Here is a 23,294-nt window from a genome sequence, read left to right on the forward strand (position 1 = left end):
TGGGCTTACATAAGAGTGTGTGGGGACTGCTTGCTAAGATAAATTCAGGGTGAGGGAGCATGCCCTGTGACTTTCTTCCTTTAAGCAAATATGGACATCTGTTGGAATCCACTGACATTGCACTACTCCAGCAACATGACGATTTCTTAGTAATGATAATAAATGAAATGTTGTCAAAATGAGCAATAATATGGAATCAATGTATTTTTAAAAAAGTTGTTTAATTCACTCTTACTTTACATTAGTATTTATAAGCACCTTGCCATTTTCTGTCAATTCCAAAAACAACTGGAGACTGGAACGATATTAGCTAGCAAAATGTCAAGACTTATTAACTGTGGATGAAGAACTAAGTAAAAACTCATGGCTGTTTTGTACACCAAGACCATAACCAGAATCTGGCATTGATTTATTCAAATTTTGCTTTGTCAGAGGCCAAAGCTTACATGTCTGTAAACATCAAAATAAACATCACCTAATTTTACAATTTGCTAAACAAACATTTCTTACCCTGAAAGGATATATGTTGTCCTCCTCTCTTGACCTGTGCTTCAAGCATTGTTGAATAATTTGTTCCCCTAAAACTAAATGGTGCTTAGAAACTACTTCCAACATTGTGCAAGTCATAAGCAAGGCCATTTTAATGTGTGCAGTTTCCTTATATATTCCTTTGATCAATATTTAACTAATGCAACTGTGAAAAACTATACATCGTCAACAAAATGATTTGATTTTGGTCCTGTAGTTAAAGACCTTCTATAACTGAGTTGTTTACATGGATTTAATTCACAAGCATGTACACAACAAAATCACTATACCAATGTTTCTTCATCTACGCATAAAAAGTGTCTTCTACTTACACTAAAACATACAAAAAATAAACTACAAAAATCGTTTACACTTGATTTCAGCAAAAAAAGCTTTCTTCAAGAAAAATGATTGTTTTTTCAGCCATCAAAAAAGGAATGCAAGTAAATAATAAATACAATGTGCTTTCTCCGTATCGACATATTTACACTTGAGTCTTTGGCTTATGTTGAAGTTTCTCTATAAAGAACTTTATGTGATCCAGCCATCATTGCACATTAAAACAAAATAAGCCAGTTATATAGAGTTGCAACACTTGAAATGTATAAAGAATGAATTTTATGATCAATCGGCACAGTTTTGTTTTACTTCAACGATTTGTCAGAAGGAAAAATAATACCATTTAGGAAATATTGGTACATGCAACAGATGGTGGCTCTACTGTAATTGAAAGATGGCTGTATATACAAACACTGAAAAGTCCTAATTTGAGCAAATCTCTTCTGACTCTGGATTTCATTAAATTTATTTTTGTGACACTAAATGCTGATACTGTATACAGGCATAGAAACAGATTGAGTTCTTTTATTTAGATCCACAACTTCATAAGAAAAATACTTTTGCATTTAAATTTTAAAAGTCCCCCTCACTAAAATCTCTCTTCACAGGTTGAACAACTGTTGTCAAAACAGTTTACTGAGCTTCATATACTTGGTGTGCTTTGTCACATCCATTCCAACTAAGATGATTCAAGGTACTCCAAAGCGACATCATAGCAGAAACGATATTGCTCCTGAAAAAAAATGAGAATTAAAGAAACAGTCTAATATATTAAAGGGCAGGGATCTCTATGAGCACCTATATTCTCTGCCTACTGCTGTGCCATTTTAGTCCATACTAGTCTCACATGAGTTTTCTTTTAAATTATTAGATGTCTGATGTCAGCTCTGATTTTAAATCTCAGCCTAATAGACACAGTGGAAGGGAAGAAATGGCCACACATGGCAATAAGCTATTTGCTTCCCTGTGATTTGTTCTGCTTCTGAGTTGGTTATAAAACTTGTAGTTTTCATTTTCTAACAAAGTGTTTCTCTAGTGAATAACTTCAGTCTCTGTACAACTGACAGCTGCTTCTTCTATGTCAAATGGTATTTAGCAGTAAACTAGCAATAGCATCTTAATATCACTGCAAGGGAATACTAAGCTGTGATAGTGAACTGCATTAGGCCTCAAGACAGCATTAGAAATTGTGATAGATAATGTAAAGTCAAATAGATCGGAAGGTGCATTTAAGGGAGGCGATCAGGAAATACAGCTAGGAAAACGGATATTTATTTTTAACGAGGTTGCTGTTCAATGTCAATATTTGAAAAAAAAAGAAAAAGAAAAAAGAGAAGTTAATTATATTCTACCACCTTTTAAAACTAAATGAAACAAGCCTGGTCTCATGATTTACTTTAGGTTGCACAATCCACTAGCAGGAAGTGGTAGGATATCTAAAAGGTTTTATTGTGCTGCTTACTTTTGTTATCTGATGATCTTGTTGAATGTAGGGCAGATGACAATGCTACATTGGTTTTCCTGGTTTGTTTTCTACTAACGACTCAACAGCTGCTGCTGCTGTCGTTCAAGAGTTCTGAATAAAAGCCCACACAACACACACCACAGAGAAACACATTTACAGAAATTCAGTAACTGCAGATTAAAACTACAATGGATTTGGGGCTTTTAAAAAAATAGAGAGAAGTTTTCAGATAATTTACCAGAATATACATTGGACTCTCTTTATAGCAGCACTTAAGTACCACAAGTAATTTTCCATGTGATCTGACCTGCTTTCACTCTCAACAATGAACTGGAATCTGTGCACCAGTTTTGTGCGCTACATAGTCTATATAGTACTTTTAGCAAAATGGCCACAGGTAAGCCAGATATGTTCAATAATATCCCTCTTACAGCTGTTAACATTTTAGCTATCTTTTAATCCACTTGGTACTGGCAGACAGAAGCAACTATGATGCTGGCAGACCAGGTCATGCTAGAGTGTACTCAGCTCGATTCACGTGTGTATTAGTATAGATCAAAGTACACTGTTAACTGTAGAAGAGTGTATTTGGTGTTTAAACTTCATAAAACTAATGGGATGTTACATGAATTGTTTTTACTTATCTGTGTCCTGTCATAATAGCAAACGTTTGCATTGTAAATACGCCTGTAACTCAATAACTCATCAGACATCAAAGAAGCCTTGTGGACTGCTAATGAAAGACTTTATGAGAAAAGGAGCTAGTTCCAAAGCAAATGGCCACTGTGTGTGATGACCTGAGGTCAGAGACTCAAAGTGCATTCCTCACTCAGCGCCATCAAAGGAAAGGCCCACATGGGTAGAGACTCTGTTACCTTGTGTTCTGTGAGGAGAAGGTATAAGAATGAATGCAAAGAAAGATCCTTCATCTCTGAAGCATTTGGACTCTTCAGGGAAGTGTACCAGATGCATAGTGGAGATCTCCAGAGTTATTCTGGGTAGCCCTGAAAGACTTTTGGAACTGGTAGTTTATTACATCACTGCCACCAATTGGGGTTACAAACTGTGATTCACCTGTACATATATTTTACCTGCTTTAACCTCTCAATAACTCTCATTCTTTTTTCTCAGCTAATAAATCTTTAGTTAGCTTACTATAGATTTGGCAGCCAGCGTTGTCTTTGGTGTAAGATCTGGAGTACCCAATGATCTGGGGCAAGTTACTGGTCTCTTGGGACTGGGAGTAACCTGATGTGGTGTGATTTTTTTGGTTTGAGTGACCATTATCACAAAGTTCCGTTTGTCTGGGTGGCAAGATAGGCTGGAGAGTCTAACGGGACTGTCAGTGATTCCATGGTAAAGCTGGTATAGTGAACCAGGAGTTCACATTTGTTACTGGCCTGATGAAATCTAATTATAGAGCACCCCATCAGCTTGGGGTATCTGCTCTGTTTTCTGACAGTCTGCCCTCAGGTAGGCACTCACAGTTGTGAGCCACTCCGCACAGCGTGACAGCAACAAACAATAATTAGGGAAATCATATCATGTACACCCGAAGCCTAGTAAATTCTGACACCTGGAAAAAGGGATGTATGAGGAAAGGCAAACTGCACCCATTTTGTTCAATATGTAAGTTTGAAGGGTCAGAAGCAATTTTCATGATATACAAACCGTGAACATTTTTAATTTCAATTGGCATATCTGAGCTTAGTGCTAGAGGCAACCATCTGGCTGAAGAGTGAGGGTATTTGCAATACTGGCTGCTGTCAGCATGACAGTCAAATGGCAAAAATTCCAAGCCATTCTCCTATCTGCTTTCATACTTAACCATGACAAGAAAAATCTTTAATATTTAAGGACTCATATTTTCTAAAGGGCCTTCACTCGGTCTGCAATTTTGGAGGCAGGAGTGGAACATGAACAGGTAAAATACCCGGGGGGGGGGGGGGGGGGAGTGAGGTGAGGGAGAGAGCTGCATCGAGAAAACGAGAGACTATTTCAAAATCAGGCATTTAACGTTTTAAAAAACTTTTTTTTTTAGAGTTATGGTTTGATAAAGCAAGTTTACAATAATAAAAACTAATCTATTAAAAGAAAATGTCTTTATCATTAAAATTTTCCTGTGTCATTTTGACTCTGTCAGGAAGTAGTGTTACAAATTACCACAAAGGCCCAGAAATAGTAATTGCAATTACAAAATATATTTCCACTTCACAGTTTATTCCTCTTAGGAAGAACTGTCTTGGTTTGTAAACTTTTAAGATGGTTTGTCTGAGCAAAATAGGCTCTAGTGTTAATTTAAGAACATAGGGTGATCTTGAGAGATTATAGTGTACCCTAAGGGCTTGTCTACACTTACTGGGGGATCGAGGCGTGGCAATCGATGCATCAGCGGTTGATTTAGCAGGTTTAGTGAAGGCCTGCTAAATTGACCGCAGATTACTCTCCCATCAACTCCTGTACTCCACCTGAATGAGAAGCACAAGGGGAGTCAACAGGACAGTGCCTCCCATCAACATAGCACAGTGTGGACCCCACAGTAAGTAGATCTGAGTACATCGACTTCAGCAACGTTATTAACGTAGCTGAAGTTGCGTAACTTAGGTCAATCTACCCCTGTAGTGTAGAAAAGTTCTGAATATTTTCCTTGAAAAGTAGGTGATATGGTAGGAGAGAAATGACCTACCAAAACACCCAACCCAGTTGCTTATGATGCTATCCAATGTGTAGTCCCTCTATGTGCAATAGGTTTCCAACTCAGGATATAACAATTCCCAACAGTACACCCACTCAGAATTATACTAGGGTGATACCTGCAGGTCTCCTAGCTCTAGTAGATGGATTGCTATGTTTTTTGAGCACAAGTTTCAGGATCTAGTACTTTTGGTCACACCACTAAAACGATGAACAATCCCCTGCATCCCAGGTGAGAGTGCTCCCAAGTGAGCCATATCAATACATACTGTACGTTATCCTTCTTGCTAACTGGCTGTCTGAATTCCAATCAATGTGCTGTAACTTACCGGGGTTTCTACCATGTTTGGCTTACTATTCCGTAATGTCTTTACTGCGTGGAAAACATCAACAACATTTTGTCTTTTGACCATTTCCACAACTATGCCTATAGCACAGAACATTCCACTCCGACCACCACCATTCCTGAATGGAAGCAAAACAACAGAGTTAATACATCTGTTACGTATAAATATACCTGGCACCAATATCTCACCTTTAATTTTGTAAAAATACAAGATGGAGGATCCATTAGATGAGACAGACCTTTATGAATCCCCTCATAGCTCTAGTTGATGTGGTTTGAAACATCTGACACCACTGCCATTCTTGATACTGTTTTGAATCAATTGTGTGTGCTATATAGCTCATTATGCGGCCTAGCTATGCTATAACACAGCTTAAGTAGGCAGGACAAATTAAAAACAAGTGTTATGAATATAAACTGCAACATTTTCCATTTGTTTCTGGAGGGAACTGTTTAAAGTCATCATAAGCTACAGGAGTATTGGCAGAATATTACGGGAGTGTGCTGCCGATTTTATCTTTAGAGACACTTCTAATCTTTTTTGTAACTTTTTGATATTATTTCTGAAGGGTCCTGGAAACTAGGATAGGTGTTTTTTTTCTTCAATATAAATTTAAATTACATAAACAAACTATATGAGTCTCCAGACACCATATGGGCATTCTGGAATTTTGCTGTGGATAAGCGTCAAAACCGATCTGTGAACACTTAATTATAAACCTTCTTTTGAGGACAGTTTATTCAACTGCTAAAATTGAAGCTTTAAGTTGAAATATGGTAGAAAAGAGATTGGTCACTTTTCATTCAGGGAATGTAAAAAAATAGCTCTCTTTTAAAGATGACATTTAATTGGTTACACATATGGTGGGACTCAGTGGGTTTTTTTAATTCTCTCTTTTTAAATGACAGTGCTAGAAAAGCAAGTACTGCCTACATGGTGTACATTAATTATTTTTCACAAGCACTACTATAGATGTAACAAAAATGTCTCTGATTTCAGGTATGCATATTCTTGGTCCAGAATGACACAAAATATCTGTAACGTATAAACTTGTTGGAAGAGCACTATTCAAAATATGCAAAACATATAATGAAAAGCTTCATTATATGTAATCTCTTGCCACTTAGTACAAAGAAGCATCCTGTTGGATTACTCAATAGTATAATGGTATTGGATCAGAAGTCACTTGTGTACCCTCATTTATAGCCACCTGGAGAACACTGCCATTAGGTGTAAAACCCCCACAAAAGAGAACACACATCTGTCCAGCTAGCCACTTCTATTGTGCTCATCGCCACAGTATGTAGGCCCCAGTTTGAAATGAGTGACAAATATCAGAGCCACAATTAAAGAAAACAAAATAGGACACATGCAATAAAATGTATTAATAGGAGCACTGGATTGAATTTAAAATAATGAATTGGATGCTAAAAAGTCCAAGATGCTGCCATATACCCAGTCGGCCACAATAAAATTACTCACAGACAGTGAATGATAGTTCGGCCTTCCCCTTCTTCACATTCCTCTTGCCATTTTTCAACCTGAAGAATTAACTTCAAAAATGATCTCTTGGAGCCTGGAATGTCTCTGTGAGAGGCCCATCCCAAATACTGGAATTGCTGCACCATCAGATAGCCTTCCTGCGGCTGATGGAAGCCAAACCACTTTACATTAACCACGGCACATTTATAATCGATTTATGAAAACTACACAGATCAAATAAAGTGAAGCTAAATCAGAGTATATATTGCACACAAATTCTATTACATGTATGTGCTGAGCATACATACAAAGAGATAGCATAAAGATGTCTGTGTAAGTATTACAGAAGTCGGGCACAATGAAACAAGTTTAAGAAGAAAATGTTCTGGAGTTGTTGCAATTATGACATCAAAGTTTATAGGGCCACTAATTAAATAAACTAACAGGGATATTTCTCTGGATTCTAAACAGCTAGTTTATTTTAAAAAAAATTCTATCTCTACATAAGCAATAAGAAACCCTGTTGTTGAATCTGTAGACCTTACAGAAATGCAGTGGCTCTGTAGGAGCACTTATCCTGACAAAATATTTCCAGTTATAAAACAACAATAAATGATGGTGGTGTACAAATATGTTTTTTGCTTGAATGGAGTCTGCTCCTTTTGCCAACCCATCATATCCTGATGGCAAATCTCTGAGCCTTTCCTAAATTGGATTTCAGACACAGAGTGTTCTGGGGTGGCTTAGAATGTTTCAGAAAAGTTTTCCTGTACCTGGCTGTCCTAAAGAATAAATAACTCACTCTGGTTTCATGTAGCAGGGGCAGGCAAAGATGGAAAGAGATGTAGGGTCCTGGGAGGAAAAGAGATGGTGCAGAGAGAAAGAAAGGTTCACAGGAAAGGGATGGGAGAGAGATAGAGGAAACAAAAATAAAAAAGCCAAAACAGAAGAAAAGGAGAGAATGACAATAAGAGATGGAACAAGTGAAAGAGACAGGAACAAGGAAACTACAAAATATAAGAAACAAAAAAGGACTACAACATAATCATTTAATGTATTAATATCTCTACACTGTATTGAAATTCCCAGACACAACAAGGAGAGTTAAAAGGAGAAATGAAAACATTTTGCTTAATACCCCTTTCAACCAATGCATTGAATTTGGATAAAACATGACCCAGTTCTGAACCATCCATGAAAAATAGCTTGGAAAATCAAAATCTGACAGAAGAGCCTTTGCAACACCCTTTCGTTTCCCCATATCCATTAGCATCATCATTTATGAGTTAAATTAGAAATATGCTATGTACATCACAGACATTGTCCTAACTTGATTTCTAAATATGAGACATAACAAGTGAGGGCAATAAAGCGGGGGGTGGTTACAATAGCACAACCTATTGGTTCTCACAAATTTTTCTTTAACTCATTGCATGCAGGCAACATGGCAGAAATGAGTTCCTAGTGGGGACCTGAAGGAGAAGGTAGTGGCTGGTAAACAGAGTTTGAGAGAGTATTGAAAGAATGCAGGACAACCTGAAAAAAGGCAGAGACAGTAATGGATAAAAGAGATGAAAAGTGCATCAAGTCTTGAATCATTATTGGAGGTGGAGAGAACATGTTAGTAAATGTAGGTCAGGGAAGAGTGTCTCAAGAACCTCCAAAATCAGAATAACTTTGAGTCTTTTCACACATATTTAGTAGAATGTCATAACGCTTCTGCTTTGTTTTGTGGTTCTTGCACCACAAGGCCCACGAGGTGTTAATTATATAACCACAAGTGTCCTTCAGATATGCTTACATGCAACTTCATATGAAGGTTATAAAATGAAATACTGCTTGGGTCCATTATAGGCAGCTGCAGAAAAATAGTTAAATCTTAGGAACTGAATGTTTAATTCTGTTCTGCTTAATGTCTGAAGAGAATTAATATTGTATATTTAGTATTATGTAATACTCAAATCCACAATAGCTCAGTTAGCTGTTATCATTATGATGATACTTACTCTTGTTAGATTGCATATCCTGAAAATTCTGTTTATTACATCACAATCCATTGAACAAGACATGCATTCCACTTGAATAGGACCATATCTCAGCATTCCTTCTTCAGGCCAATACTGTGGACAGCCCTGCACAAGAATAAAATGGGTATAATTAAAATTTAAGTTGCATCATGAATATTGTAGTATTTCATTATTATTATAACACACTTTATAGTACAGTAATAGATACGTTAATTAATACTAATTAGTTATTGAAAAGCAAAGCCACAGGGTAATTATACTGTAATTGCAATGAAACTGCACTGTAATTATATTCACCCTATTACAAAGCATAACCACCTTGAGGCATTAATTTGTTCACAAAATCCCCATACACAAACACTAACCTGTGCTAAATCAACTTCATTTAACATTACAACAGAGGTACAGCCATAGTCATACACTAATCTCCAGAAATCTTTCACAGTGTTTGGCAAAGGATGTTGTGTGACAATGAAAGCAGCTGGTTGCCTGTAGCTCTGTAAAGAAAAAGGGTGAGTAGGAGACTATTACTAAAGAAAGCACTAAATAACGATTATGCAAACTCTGGGCCTCTTGGAAACATAACTACAAAAAAGTAGTGGCATAAAATCTAGCAGTTTTAACCAAAACAACTATTCAGACAATAAGATATCTTAAAGTGGGAAAAAAAAACCCAACAGGTCACATATGCATAAATCCCCTTTAAATTAATCACTTAAAAGTTGAGCCCATTGTTGCATACTTTGCTGAACTGGTGCTTATATTAAATGCATTCATCATAGTTTCAGATTATTTTAAAATACTTGGGAGACAAAGTAGAGATATATTAGCCCCATTTTACAGAGCGGGATACTGAGGCACAGAAAGATTGATTTAACCAAATTCACACAAGAAGTCTGTGACTCAGCCAGGAACTGGACCTAGATCTTGAGTCCCATAATGGTGCGATAACCACAAGGCCACCTTTCCTCTCCTAACTGAGCCTAAAGCTTTTTTCTTTTCTTTATAAACCTCTCTGGGCTGACATCAAAAAGATTTCAAGTTTAAAAATGTGTTTTTAATAGTTTTATTGGAGAAGTCTTTTGGCATTTTACATCCCCTCCCTGCATCTCTTGGCTGGGGTTGGACTCAGGTTGTGAGCATTGCTATGTTGTCACTAGTGGAAGGAGTTAACAGAAGACCAGCAGGTGACTATCATGCACAGTTGCCATCTGGGATAATGATAGTCGGGGTGGGGTGGGGTGGGGGGAGGGAAGGGAGGCTGGCAGTTATTTTTAAAGGTAATTAGGGATTAATTCTGACCAGTAAGGACACAGCTGTGTAGCTGCTGATGTACTCAGGCTGCACTACCTCCTATTGCAACTGGAATCCTCCTGATAGGCCTGGAGAAGCTCTATCTCCTGACGGCTGCAGCCCATATGCCTGCAACTGGGGGACTTCTGGCCCTGTAGCACATAGACTGCAGGCAGCACAGAGGGGAGGCACAAAGCAGTGCAAATAGGCTTCGATGGGACTAACCTCCTGGAGGCTGAGAACATAGAATCATAGAGTATCAGGGTTGGAAGGCACCTCAGGAGGTCATCTAGTCCAACCCCCTGCTCAAAGCAGGACCAATCCCTAACTAAATCATCCCAGCCAGGCCTTTGTCAAGCCTGATCTTAAAAACCTCAAAGGAAGGAGATTCCACCACCTCCCTAGGTAACCCATTCCAGTGCTTCACCACCCTCCTAGTGAAAAAGATTTTCCTAATATCCAACCTAAACCTCCCCCACTGCAACTTGAGACCATTACTCCTTGTTCTGTCATCTGCTATCACTGAGAACTAGATCCATCCTCTTTGGAACCCTCTTTCAGGTAGTTGAAAGCAGCTATCAAATCCCCCCTCATTCTTCTTTTCCGCAGACTAAAAAATCCCAGTTCCCTCAGCCTCTCCTCATAAGTCATGTGTTCCAGTCCCCTAATCACTTTTGTTGCCCTCTGCTGGACGCTTACCAATTTTTCCACATCCTTCTTGTACTGTGGGGCCCAAAACTGGACACAGTACTCCAGATGAGGCCTCACCAATGTTGAATAGAGGGGAATGATCACATCTCTCGATCTGCTGACAATGCCCCTACTTATACAGACCAAAATGCCATTGGCCTTCTTGGCAACAAGGGCACACTGCTGACTCATATCCAGCTTCTCGTCCACTGTCACCCCTAGGTCCTTTTCTGCAGAGCAGCTGCCTAGCCATTCAGTCCCTAGTCTGTAGCGGTGCATTGGATTCTTCCGTCCTAAGTGCAGGACTCTGCACTTGTCCTTGTTGAACCTCATCAGATTTCTTTTGGACCAATCCTCTAATTTGTCTAGGTCCCTCTGTATCCTATCCCTACCCTCCAGCGTATCCACCTCTCTTCCCAGTTTAGTGTCATCTGCAAACTTACTGAGGGTACAATCCACACCATCCTCCAGATCATTTATGAAGATATTGAACAAAACCGGCCCGAGGACTGACCCTTGGGGCACTCTGCTTGATACCAGCTGCCAACTAGACATGGAGCCCTTGATCACTACCTGTTGAGCCCGACAATCTAGCCAGCTTTCTATCCACCTTACAGTCCATTCATCCAGCCCATACTTCTTTAACTTGCTGACAAGAATACTGTGGGAGACCGTGTCAAAAGCTTTGCTAAAGTCAAGGAATAACATGTCCATTGCTTTCCCCTCATCCACAGAGCCAGTTATCTCGTCATAGAAGGCAATTAGATTAGTCAGGCATGACTTGCCCTTGGTGAATCCATGCTGACTGTTCCTGATCAATTTCCTCTCGTCTAAGTGCTTCAGAATTGATTCCTTGAGGACCTGCTCCACGATTTTTCCAGGGACTGAGGTGAGGCTGACTGGCCTGTATCTACTGTTCTACTACAGGGCTGTTCGTATCTACTCCCTGCAGCCTCCAGCTCCTGGTGTCCTGGCAACACATGGTTTGCAAGTAGCAGAAGGAGACCGTCTATTGTGGGACTGTTACATCAGATCACATTTGAGGGCATGGGTGCTGAGATGGAAAGGGATTGGGTGGCTTGGCAGGACTTCCTTTTTTCCCCAACAAATATGGAATTGCTACCCGCAAATTATTAGCCCAAAGCTCAGATGAGCAGTATTCATTTCTGGACCAGTGACAGATTTGAAGATGCTATATATTGTGAATATGGAGGAATGGAAATTGGAGATTTAATACAATACTATTAAAAAGGGGAGTTCCCAGCTTTCCAGAGGATCACAGAAGCACTGAGATGCCTGAGATATCTAACACTGTAAAGGAACAACAAAAGTTAGATTAGTTGGATTTTAAAAATGTTGCCAAGACTTCCCTCTCCCTTCTTTAAGACCATTTTACTGAACACTACAGGAAGAAAGAATTACCCTTTCTTTAACCAGCAAGAGTTCTCTCTCACATTACACAGCTTTTCATGGCACGTTACGTAGACAAAGGAGGTAGTCTCTTACATCCATAAGAGCAGCATTGATATAGTTGCTGCTCTCCCCATCAATAGTAATTAAGAAAGGCAGACATCTGTCAGGTGGCAGCATATCCATGAAGCGATTCTTGTCATGATTCCTTGGCAAGCAGGCTATGCTGCAATCTTCAGCTTGCAGCCGAGGGGTCACAGAATTCAGGGTCTAAACAGCAGAAGGAATTAATATCGTGTTACATGTTACATATATACATCTTATATACAGTGTTCTTGAAATTCATTTGTTTATTTAAAATGTTGCAATGTGGGAAACATGAAAAATCACAAGCAAACAAGAGCATGGGTCTGCTTGAGAAACTTGACAGTTTTTCAGTTAAAATGAATGAAAGCTCAGGTACGAAGACACATCAGGAACTACTGAACGGATCCTCTAAATGCATCCCCCCCCAACATGCAATCCCTAAGGAAGAAAATAGAAGAGAATCTTGTGAAACACATATGAACTGTGTCTCACTTGCTTAAAATGCAAAATAACCCCCCATCCTGCCAGTTCAAGGTCAGTACTGTTCATTATAGTCAGCAGTCTACTGCAATTATAATCTAAGAAGGGTCCTTCATATTTAAGAGTGACCTTGTAAAGTACATAATAAAAGAAAAGGGTGTTATATTATCTTAAATACAAGAAAGGGACAAAGGTTATGAATTTGATATGAAAGCCTTTTAAGGAAAAAGAAATTGTATGTACCTATAGGCAAAGAAGTTGCTATTCTATGAAGAGCTACCAGTAACTGTAAATACCTGAAATTCATCTTTGAGATGTGAAGAGTTTGTCTGAGAGTCTATTCTAATCATATCAAAATATGCAGCTTTGAATTCACAGACAGGGATGGCAGTTTCTCCACATAAGCAAGCTTCCAGAATGGCGTCATGAATAAAGATGTACTGCTCCTACCAAAGGGGAAAAGAAAAAAAATCTAACAATTTTAAAACAAAATAAAATCTTACTTTCCTTCAAGATAAGTGGATCTTTCCCCTTCTATAAATCTTATTTCAAAGCAGCTTCCATCAATCCCTTGGATATTGCTTTAGCACCTTAAGTACAGTACACTCTGCCTAACTAGGATGCAGTTAATCAGTATTTTCCCTGAGAACTAATTTAAGTACAGCGATAGTAAGTGCATAAGTACACTAATTTGCTTAATGGGGGAATTTTCAAGTGATTTTGTGGTGCATAGGTCAGTGTGGGAGACAGGCTCATGCTGGTTCTGCTTGTTTGCTTCCTTAACAGTAGCTTTCAGTTCCATGATACATATAGAAAGCATATAAAATGCTTCAAGCACTACCCGCTCCTAGAAATTATGTGGCATATTTCATGCTACTTATTCGTGGGTGGACTGGTATACCTAGTGTCTCATAACTAGCACTGGGTAGGCAATAGACTCAGCATTACACCAACACAGGAAATGCTGCCTCCTGATTCTGTTGGCCTGTCCAGTGAGTCTGCAGCCCCCAGCCAGCTGCATTATTATTCCAACAGTATCTTTTGTCAAATATTATACAACACCCCAGGCCTGTCAACAGGGGATGGCAAAGGGGGCACCTGCCCAGGGGCCCGGGTGATTTAAAAGGGCCTGGAAGCCCCCGGCTGCTGCCACAGCAGCAGCGGTGTCAGCCAGGAGACCTGGGCCCTTTTAAATTGCCCGGGCAGGCCGCAGGACTCCTCGGCATGCGACTGCTCCAGGCCCCAGGCTTTGGGGGGCCCCAAGGGCAGGCGCGATTGGCCAGTGCGGGCAGTCCCAGAAGTGACAGATTCGTCACTTCTGCCCCTGGCCTCACCCCGCTCGGGATGGCCCTGGGGCCCGGAATTTCACAGTGTGCTAGTCACATCAGAGAGTTCGTAACACACACAGTCTCTGCCCACAAAGAATTTAAAATCCAAGGCTAGACAAGAAGTAACAAACAACTGGGAGAGTAAGTGGAAGGGACAATGAGAATGACAGTAAGATCGTGTGGTGACTCAATGGTGTGAACGCTTCATGATGGTAGTTTTTATTACTTCGTTATTAGAGAAAACGGTGACTAACCCTTCTGTATTCTTTGAGATGTGTTGCTGCTCATGTCCATTCTAAGTTAGGTGTGTTTGTGCACCACGTGGACCATTGCCAGAGATTTTTCCCTTAGTGGTATCTGTCAAGCTGGCTTTAGCACCCTCTGGTGCTGTGCGCTTATGTGCCGGTTTAAAGAGTGCCATCTTCACCCCCTCAGTTACTTCTTGTCCTTAACTCTGACAGAGGGTCAGGAGGGAGGGCTGTAGAACGGACACGAGCAACACACCTTGAAGAACAGTTATGGAAAGGTTAGTAAGTATGTTTTCTTCTTCGAGTGCTTGCTCTTGTCCATTCCATATTAGGTGACTCACAAACAGTACCCCAGGAGGTGGGCTCAGAGGTCATGGAGACGCTGACAGCAACACTGCTCTCCCAAGACGAGTGTTGTCCTGGGCCTGCTGGGTGATGGTGTAGTGAGATGCGAAAGTCTGTACTGATGTCTAGGTTGTGGTCCTGCAAATGTCCTGGACTGGGAACTGTGAGATGAACTCTGCTGATGAAGCCTGGGCTCTTGGCCTGGTTGATATAAAATTGTGACACCACCTCTGGCAGGAAGGCCAGGTTGGGGCGTGGCTGGACCTTGTCCTTGAAGAACTCCATATGAGGTGGTTCTGATGTAAAGGTCTTGATTTCAGAGACCCTTCTGGCTAAGGTGATTGCCTCCAGGAAGGTGACCTTCCAAGAGAGAAGCAACAGGGGGCATGATGCTAGTGGCTTGAAGAGGGGACCCATGAGGTTTGATAGAACCAGGTTTAAGTCCCATGGGGGGACTGGCTCACAGACCTGAGGATAGAGCTTCTCCAGCCCTTTGAGAAACATACAATTATCTCGTAGGAGAACACTGATCTGCCGTTCACCGGTGGGTGGAAAGCTGAGATGGCTGCTAAGTGCACCTTGATAGACAAGAGGAATCAGCCCCCGTTGCTTTAAGTGGAGCAAGTAGTCCAAGACAGACTGAAGGGAAGATCGAGATGGAGAGAGAGCTCATTGAGATGCACATGTTGAGAAGTGCTTCCATTTGGCCAGGTAGGTAGCCCTGGTGGACGCCGTTCTACAACACAGCAAGACCTGTTCTGAGCAAGCTGCTTCTTCTGGGTTCAGCCATGCAGCATCCATACAGTTAGGGGCAGGAAAGCGAGGTTCGGGTGAAGCAACCTGCCGTGGTCTTGTGAGATTAGGTCTGGGCTGAGTGGGAGCGAGAGTGGAGCTGCTACTGACAGATCCAGGAGCACGACGAGCCAGTGTTGGCATGGCCATGTGGGGGCTATCAGAATGACTCTTGACTTGTTTGTTTGACTTTTAGGAGGACCGTGTGAACCAGAGAGATTGGAGGAAAGGCATAGAATCAGAGATCTGTCCATGGGAACAGGAAAGCATTGGAGAGGGAGCCTGAGCTGTACCCAGACAGCGAGCAGAACTGTTGGCATTTTCTGTTCTGTCTGGTAATGAACAGGTCCACCTGGGGAGGCCCCGCTGTTGGAAGATTAATTTGGGACCTTCATAAGAAGGGACCACTCATAGTGAGAGGAAAGGAATTTGCTGAGGTGATCTGACAGTACATTCCAGGCTCCTGGGAGATGTGTCACCTCGAGATGAATGGAGTACTTTGTGCAGAAGTTCCAGATAGGTAGCCTCCTGACAAAGAGCTAAAGATTGGGCACCTCCCTGCTTGTTGATATAGAACATGGCTGTGGTATTGTCTGTCAGGACTTGCACCACATCACCTGAGATTCAGGGAAGGAACACCTGGCAAGCTAAGTGTACTGCCCTGAGATCCGTGAAGTTTATGTGCAATGAGAGTTCTTCTTGGGACCTGTGGCCCTGAGTCCTGAGGTGGGCTCCCCACCCTAGGTCTGACGCATCCAAGATTAAAACTACTGATAGTTGAAAGGTAATAAAGGGCAACCCCATCATTTCAGATCTTGGGTCTTTCCACCAGTTCAGGGAGGCGAAGACTAGGGGAGTCCCAGAGTCCAAGTGGTGTCTGCTCAGGGAGCATACTGATGCTAGCCACGTCTGGAGGGGTCTGAGGCACAGTCTTTCACGCTGAACTACGTAAGTACATGTTGCCATGTGCCCCAGTAGCTTGAGGCAAACCCAAGCTGTCATAATTGGATGGACCATAACATTGGATATCAGCTCCAACCTGGTCCGGAATCAGGCCTCTGACAGAAAGGCCCTGGGTTGGGTCGAGTCAAGCACCGCCCAAAAAATTCTATTCTCTGAGCCAGGACAAGAGTTGACTTTTGTTCTTTTATCAGCAGGCCCAGCGTTCGAAGGTGCTTTGGACTGTGCTGATCCTGGAGCACGTGGAAGCTACTGGGTTCTATTGTTCTGGATTGGGTGAGCTCCAGTTTGGGAGCAGGCAAAGAGCTGGCAGATCCTCTGTGCTGTGTGCTCATGGCTCCACAGTTCTGTTCTTATGCAGAAATTCCTCTTACTGTGGATAAATAGCCATCTGCCGGGGGGAGGGTGGGATGGGTGACTGACTGGGGGGATTTAGAGTAGCAGCCATGTTAGTCTGTATTCACAAAAAGAAAAGGAGTACTTGTGGCACCTTAGAGACTAACAAATTTATTTGTTCAGTGGTTTGAGCATTGGCCTGCTAAACCCAGGGTTGTGAGTTCAGTTCTTGAGGGGGCCACTTAGGGATCTGGGGCAAAAATTGGGGATTGGTCCTGCTTTGAGCAGGAGGTTGGACTAGATGACCTCCTGAGGTCCCTTCCAACCCTGATATTCTATGATTCTGTGATAAAGAGGATTTTGCTGTATTGATTACAGGAATAAAATTCTGACTTAATGCAGCTAGGAAAGATAAGCTACCATACCTCTGTTTGTACCATGTTGATGCGACGTGACCGTAAGGCTTTGACACAATTGTAGATGTCCACAACACCTTCCCTTTCTGCCATGTCTAGCATGATGTCAATCACAATGTAACAGCCAGTTCGTCCAGCACCAGCACTGGAAAGAATTAGGAAATAATTTCAGAGTACTCCCCACAATCCAGTAAATCTACCCCACGAACTTAGCAAACTCTCTTTGGCATTTACAAGTACACACTTGGAACACTAACCTAAGTTCTCATACGTATCTTTCCAATCATTACATAAACTTCCAGTTTTCCCTTTTATTCTTCAGAATAGCATTTAAACACACATGAAATGTATATAACTCAAAAGCAAGAACTTTTCAACAGATCTCAGATTATGTAAAAACAGCATCAGTGAGGTTCCTTTTTAGTATCTCAGAACATTCCTTCATGGTCCAGAAACAAAACTGTAGTAACAGACTTGTTAGTTGAACAGAGATCTTCAGGATGACTATGCTCTTTATGGAATCACTTCAAAACATATAGGACTTCATCTTTATTCAGAGAGACTAAGGGGAACCTTTTTTTCCCAAGGGACAATTTCAGATAAAGTTTGACTGTAAAATGTAGACTCTCCCTTATACTCTGCTTTACGCAGTTAACAGTCCGGTGCAATATCAGGATTGTATGGAAATGTCTCTTGGGTTTTTACATAGCTATTATAGATATTTGCAAAGTGAATTTCTGCAACATACACAACTTGGCTAACTCTATGTGCAGAATGTAGTTAACACATTTGATGGATTTGCCAAGAAATCGTATTTCAATGAACTGTGCACCATAATGGGAAATTTGCAAAACTTACAAGGAAAACAACACTCTTTAGTTGTTCCCACTATATCCAATATCCAGGCTTATTTCAGAATGTTGCTTCACTGGGTGGATCTATTTGTTGCTATATGTTCAATTAAATATTCTACTTAAAATTATATTTCACAAAAGCACATTTTAAATGTCAACATAGCTGTAACAAAATACCGTCCTAGTACTCGGTCATAAAATTTTGCCATAGAGCACGTTAAACGTTAGCCTACATTATAACAAGGCTTGGCTAACAGTTTTGAGGAAAAAATATCTTCCCATACCAATCGGGGAAATTTTACTAGAATCTAGCTATGTTTGAACATTGTTGTAGTTAGCCTAGTTTTGCTTCCAGTGTGGACAGGGCATTGAAAGAGCAAATACATTCCCAAAAGTTAAACAACAAAAAGACAAACCCCACAACTTCACAAGAGACCACTATACAAGTTCACGTATAAAGTTGTAGAAAATTCATCTACCTCTTTTCTACACACCTGCAATGTACAACAACAGGCCCAGCACTAGGAGGGTTAGACAATTTGACTCGACGTATAAATGAGAGGAGGCCTGTGGCATTGTAAGGAACTCCATGATCTGGCCAGCCTGTGAAATGGAACTGTTTAAGTTCACGGATTTCATTGTAACCTCTCTGTCAAAGACAAAAATAATATTTTGAAAGAGGTTATTAAACTCAAAATATTCAACACCCAAAAATATTCTTTGAGTCAAGCAATGACAACACTCTCAGAATCTATATACTGTCTTCTCAAATTAATTTAAGCAAAGAACATGGCATTCTACGTTTAAAGGAAAACTGATTTTACAATAGAATTTAAACATGGCTATTAATAAATTCCTGGTTCATCTTTATCACGTATACATAAAAAGAGCAGAATCTATTCTAAACTGCCTGGCATCTTATCACATAAGGCTTACATAGTATAATGGTGCCATACTGTGATATTTTAATAATGTAGGGCAAATCTGAAACACATAATACTTATATTTGCTATTAAAGGATGCTAGATCAACTGTTCTAATAGTTTTTAGAGACAACACAGAAAAGCATTTTACTGATGTTTCTATATATCATATAGAATTCTCCAACCTATGCAGACAGGTGTAACAGTTATACCAGATGACCATAGCTGTTCCACACCAGCTAGTATTTGCTATCCATATTCATTTATGTTCATACTCTACGTAATAAACAAGTCAGGGTATTGATGCAACATTAACTCCTGTAAGGGTCAGGACATGTTCCAGTGAATGGGAAGATGGTTAAGAACAATGTACTTGGGCCCAGCATACAGGTTCGTTTTTAACGTCAGGAAGGGAAGTATACAACATCAGTCAAAACAAATTATTGAAGTACAAGAGCTACAGGTATATGAATGATTGCGAACCAATGATGTAACATATTCTTCCTATGGTAAAATAAATTCTGCATTATGGAATTGTTAACTAGGCAGAATGACTTGGTATTGTACTTGAATACGTGAAAGACACTGTTTAATGAACTGAGCTGCGAGGAAGCAATATTCTGATGATGTCTTTCAAAGGGCTTACCCTTTCAAGGGTGAATGTCCTGACTACGTACTCCGCAAGTGGCTCCATTTCCACACAAGTCACTTTGAAGTCCCCATAAACTTCGGTGTCATCAGGCCAGTACTTATAGCACTTGACCTAAAAACAGAATTAAAAGGCATCTTAAAGCATACAAAAGTGAAAGCATGCCAAATAGTAATTTAACTCATTATATCACAATTATTTTCAAAATGATGATGTAGTCATATGAACCCTCTTGTGGACCAGATGCACCAACTGCCAATCAAGTACTGCGAAAGCTGTTCATAATGTTAGTGTTAGGAGTTCATGCTGATTTACACATCCCTCCACAAAGGCCAAATAATCTTTCTGAATTAGTGAATCTGAATTCAATAGTTTTCTAGTAAGGAAAACATATTTTTCACTAGTTTTAATTAATGCTGTGTGATGTTTTCCATTTCAATAATTATGTTGTTGTAAAGCAATCTCAGGTGTTTTATTAAAGTAATTCTCAAGAGACTGGCTAATCCTAAAATGCAAAATAATTTGCTGATTTCTATCTGCTGTTAAAGATGATGTGCACTTGTTGTCTAGTCAGCTAACTGTGATCATCTGAGCACAGAGTAATATACAAATGTTTCTTATGCACTAGATTGTATTATGGATTCAGGCAGCATTGTTCCCTATTCATTAAAATAACATGGCAACAGCCTGATTCGTTAGGTCTTTTCTTTATAAAGCAGCCATATTATATAATGCTACTTCAAGCTGCAAGGACATATGAACTCAGAAAAATACTTTCTTATCTCCTTCACCCTCAGAGTTAAGGGTGTCTTTCAAAAGACTTTTCTGTATTTTCTTCAGCAATGATAAACAGCCATTTGAGAGGCTATCCTTAGGATATAACATTTTAAAAATAAAGTTCCTTACCCGTCCAACTTCAACTAAATTTGTAACCATCACAACACAAGCTGACTGTTCCTGCCATATCATTCTCCAGAAATCGTACACTGTTTCATGGACTGGACCTGGAAAAAAAACATTTAACACTATGTAATAAAACTATTACCCAACTGAACACTAAAAACAAAATCTTTTAGCATAGGCATTTGATATGCAGAAAATTATTTGCTCAGATATGAAAGGCTCTAATAATCCCTACAGAATTGCAGCATTATATTGACGACAGTTGTTAAACTATAATGTTATTCATAATTGGGGCAGAAGCATCTCAATTTAACCAAACTACCCCTTGAAAGACATTAAAGTGTAAGTGCTCATACACTGTAGTAGCTACTCAGACAGTACGACAGAAGCCATATGTGGATATAATTTTTTAGTTTTGTTTTAACACTTGTTAATTAACATGGCTGTAAATTCTAGTGTCGACACTACACAAACATTTGATTGAGGACACAAACATTTGCCTCTACTTATGTTTGATCATATGCTGTAGCCTAGATCTAAATATAATAGGCAACAAATGTTTGTGTCCTGTATGGACAAGAATTTACAACTGTATTAATTAATGTGTTAAAACACAACTAAATGTTCGGGTGCAAACATAATCAATAAAGGAAGGCAGGCATATATAGATTCCATTAGAGCCCAAAGAAAAGGACTTTGGACTGATATATGATAAAAACTTATGGGCCAAATTTTTAAACAGGTTTCCATTTAGCCTCTAATTTTGCAGGTACAATCAACTACAAGTAAAAATTAGACTTAGACATCTAATTACTTGATTTGGGACCATAATTGGGTAGCTACATAGAATCATGGAATATCAGGGTTGGAAGGGACCTCAGGAGGTCATCAAGTCCAAACCCCTGCTCAAAGCAGGACCAATCCCCAATTAAATCATCCCAGCCAGGGCTTTGTCAAGCCTGACCTTAAAAACTTCTAAGGAAGGAGATTCTACCACCTCCCTAGGTAACGCATTCCAGTGTTTCACCACCCTCCTAGTGAAAAAGTTTTTCCTAATATCCAACCTAAACCTCCCCCACTGCAACTTGAGACCATTACTCCTTGTCCTGTCCTCTTCTACCACTGAGAATAGTCTAGAACCATCCTCTCTGGAACCACCTCTCAGGTAGTTGAAAGCAGCTATCAAATCCCCCCTCATTCTTCTCTTCTGCAGACGAAACAATCCCAGTTCCCTCAGCCTCTCCTCATAAGTCATGTGTTCCAGACCCCTAATCATTTTTGTTGCCCTTCGCTGGACTCTCTCCAATTTTTCCACATCATTCTTGTAGTGTGGGGCCCAAAACTGGACACAGTACTCCAGATGAGGCCTCACCAATGTCGAATAGAGGGGAACGATCACGTCCCTCAATCTGCTGGCAATGCCCCTACTTATACATCCCAAAATGCCATTGGCCTTCTTGGCAACCAGGGCTCACTGCTGACTCATATCCAGCTTCTCGTCCACTGTCACCCCTAGGTCCTTTTCTGCAGAACTGCTGCCTAGCCATTCGGTCCCTAGTCTGTAGCTGTGCATTGGGTCCTTCCGTCCTAAGTGCAGGACCCTGCACTTATCCTTATTGAACCTCATCAGATTTCTTTTGGCCCAATCCTCCAATTTGTCTAGGTCCCTCTGTATCCTATCCCTGCCCTCCAGCGTATCTACCATTCCTCCTAGTTTAGTATCATCCGCAAATTTGCTGAGAGTGCAATCCACACCATCCTCCAGATCATTTATGAAGATATTGAACAAAACCGGCCCCAGGACCAACCCCTGGGGCACTCCACTTGACACCGGCTGCCAACTAGACATGGAGCCATTGATCACTACCCGTTGAGCCCGACAATCTAGCCAACTTTCTACCCACCTTATAGTGCATTCATCCAGCCCATACTTCTTTAACTTGCTGACAAGAATACTGTGGGAGACCGTGTCAAAAGCTTTGCTAAAGTCAAGAAACAATACATCCACTGCTTTCCCTTCATCCACAGAACCAGTAATCTCATCATAGAAGGCGATTAGATTAGTCAGGCATGACCTTCCCTTGGTGAATCCATGCTGACTGTTCCTGATCACTTTCCTCTCATGTAAGTGCTTCAGGATTGATTCCTTGAGGACCTGCTCCATAATTTTTCCGGGGACTGAGGTGAGGCTGACTGGCCTGTAGTTCCCAGGATCCTCCTTCTTCCCTTTTTTAAAGATTGGCACTACATTAGCCTTTTTCCAGTCATCTGGGACTTCCCCCGTTCGCCACGAGCATGACAAAAGCATATTATTTATGCCTGCAATTGATTGCAGGTGCATAATTAGAGGCAGTCTTTAAAATGTGGCCCTATATTAGGAAATGGAAACAATTTAGTCAAACCTGTTTACTTTTCTACAACTTGCATAGCTTCACCTGAGGTGCGAAGTGATTGATTTATACAGAAAATGGAAGCCTCCTCCTCTCCTTTCCTTTTCCTTCCAGAATGTTGAATTTGGAAGACTTTCCTCACTTCTCTCTGTTAAGAGCGTCACTGGTCAAAGCTCCCTGGGAGTGACTGCCCATCTTTGGTCTCAGCTTGTCCAAAAACTACTACAATGGTGGTAACTACATCATTATTTACCCCAGCAATATTGGTCTTGGACCAACACCACAGCTGCATAACATATAGTACTATG

The 23,294-nt window shown here is 40.5% G+C and overlaps 1 protein-coding gene across 8 annotated transcripts in view; it reads right to left on the reverse strand.

Annotated features, from left to right (window-relative positions):
• Nucleotides 1-202: 202 nt before the first annotated feature.
• Nucleotides 203-23,294, reverse strand: part of PTPRK (protein tyrosine phosphatase receptor type K) — a 584,612-nt gene continuing 561,520 nt past the window's right edge. For 5 of the 8 annotated variants that reach the window (XM_073337267.2, XM_073337264.2, XM_073337263.2 and 2 more), the window contains 11 exons: nucleotides 20,600-20,697; nucleotides 19,691-19,807; nucleotides 18,601-18,770; nucleotides 17,277-17,412; nucleotides 13,139-13,288; nucleotides 12,372-12,545; nucleotides 9,248-9,379; nucleotides 8,862-8,987; nucleotides 6,856-7,019; nucleotides 5,356-5,491; nucleotides 203-1,600 (listed from right to left, as the gene is read on the reverse strand). In XM_073337267.2, the coding sequence (XP_073193368.1) occupies nucleotides 1,547-1,600; nucleotides 5,356-5,491; nucleotides 6,856-7,019; nucleotides 8,862-8,987; nucleotides 9,248-9,379; nucleotides 12,372-12,545; nucleotides 13,139-13,288; nucleotides 17,277-17,412; nucleotides 18,601-18,770; nucleotides 19,691-19,807; nucleotides 20,600-20,697 (1,457 nt within the window). In that variant the 3' untranslated portion in view covers nucleotides 203-1,546. The remainder of the gene's footprint in view (nucleotides 1,601-5,355; nucleotides 5,492-6,855; nucleotides 7,020-8,861; nucleotides 8,988-9,247; nucleotides 9,380-12,371; nucleotides 12,546-13,138; nucleotides 13,289-17,276; nucleotides 17,413-18,600; nucleotides 18,771-19,690; nucleotides 19,808-20,599; nucleotides 20,698-23,294) is intronic. The other 3 variants (XM_073337266.2, XM_073337265.2, XM_073337262.2) reach the window with 1 other exon arrangement.

Source organism: Lepidochelys kempii, chromosome 3 (genome assembly GCF_965140285.1).
Source record: "Lepidochelys kempii isolate rLepKem1 chromosome 3, rLepKem1.hap1, whole genome shotgun sequence".
Classification (NCBI taxonomy): Eukaryota; Metazoa; Chordata; order Testudines; family Cheloniidae; genus Lepidochelys; species Lepidochelys kempii.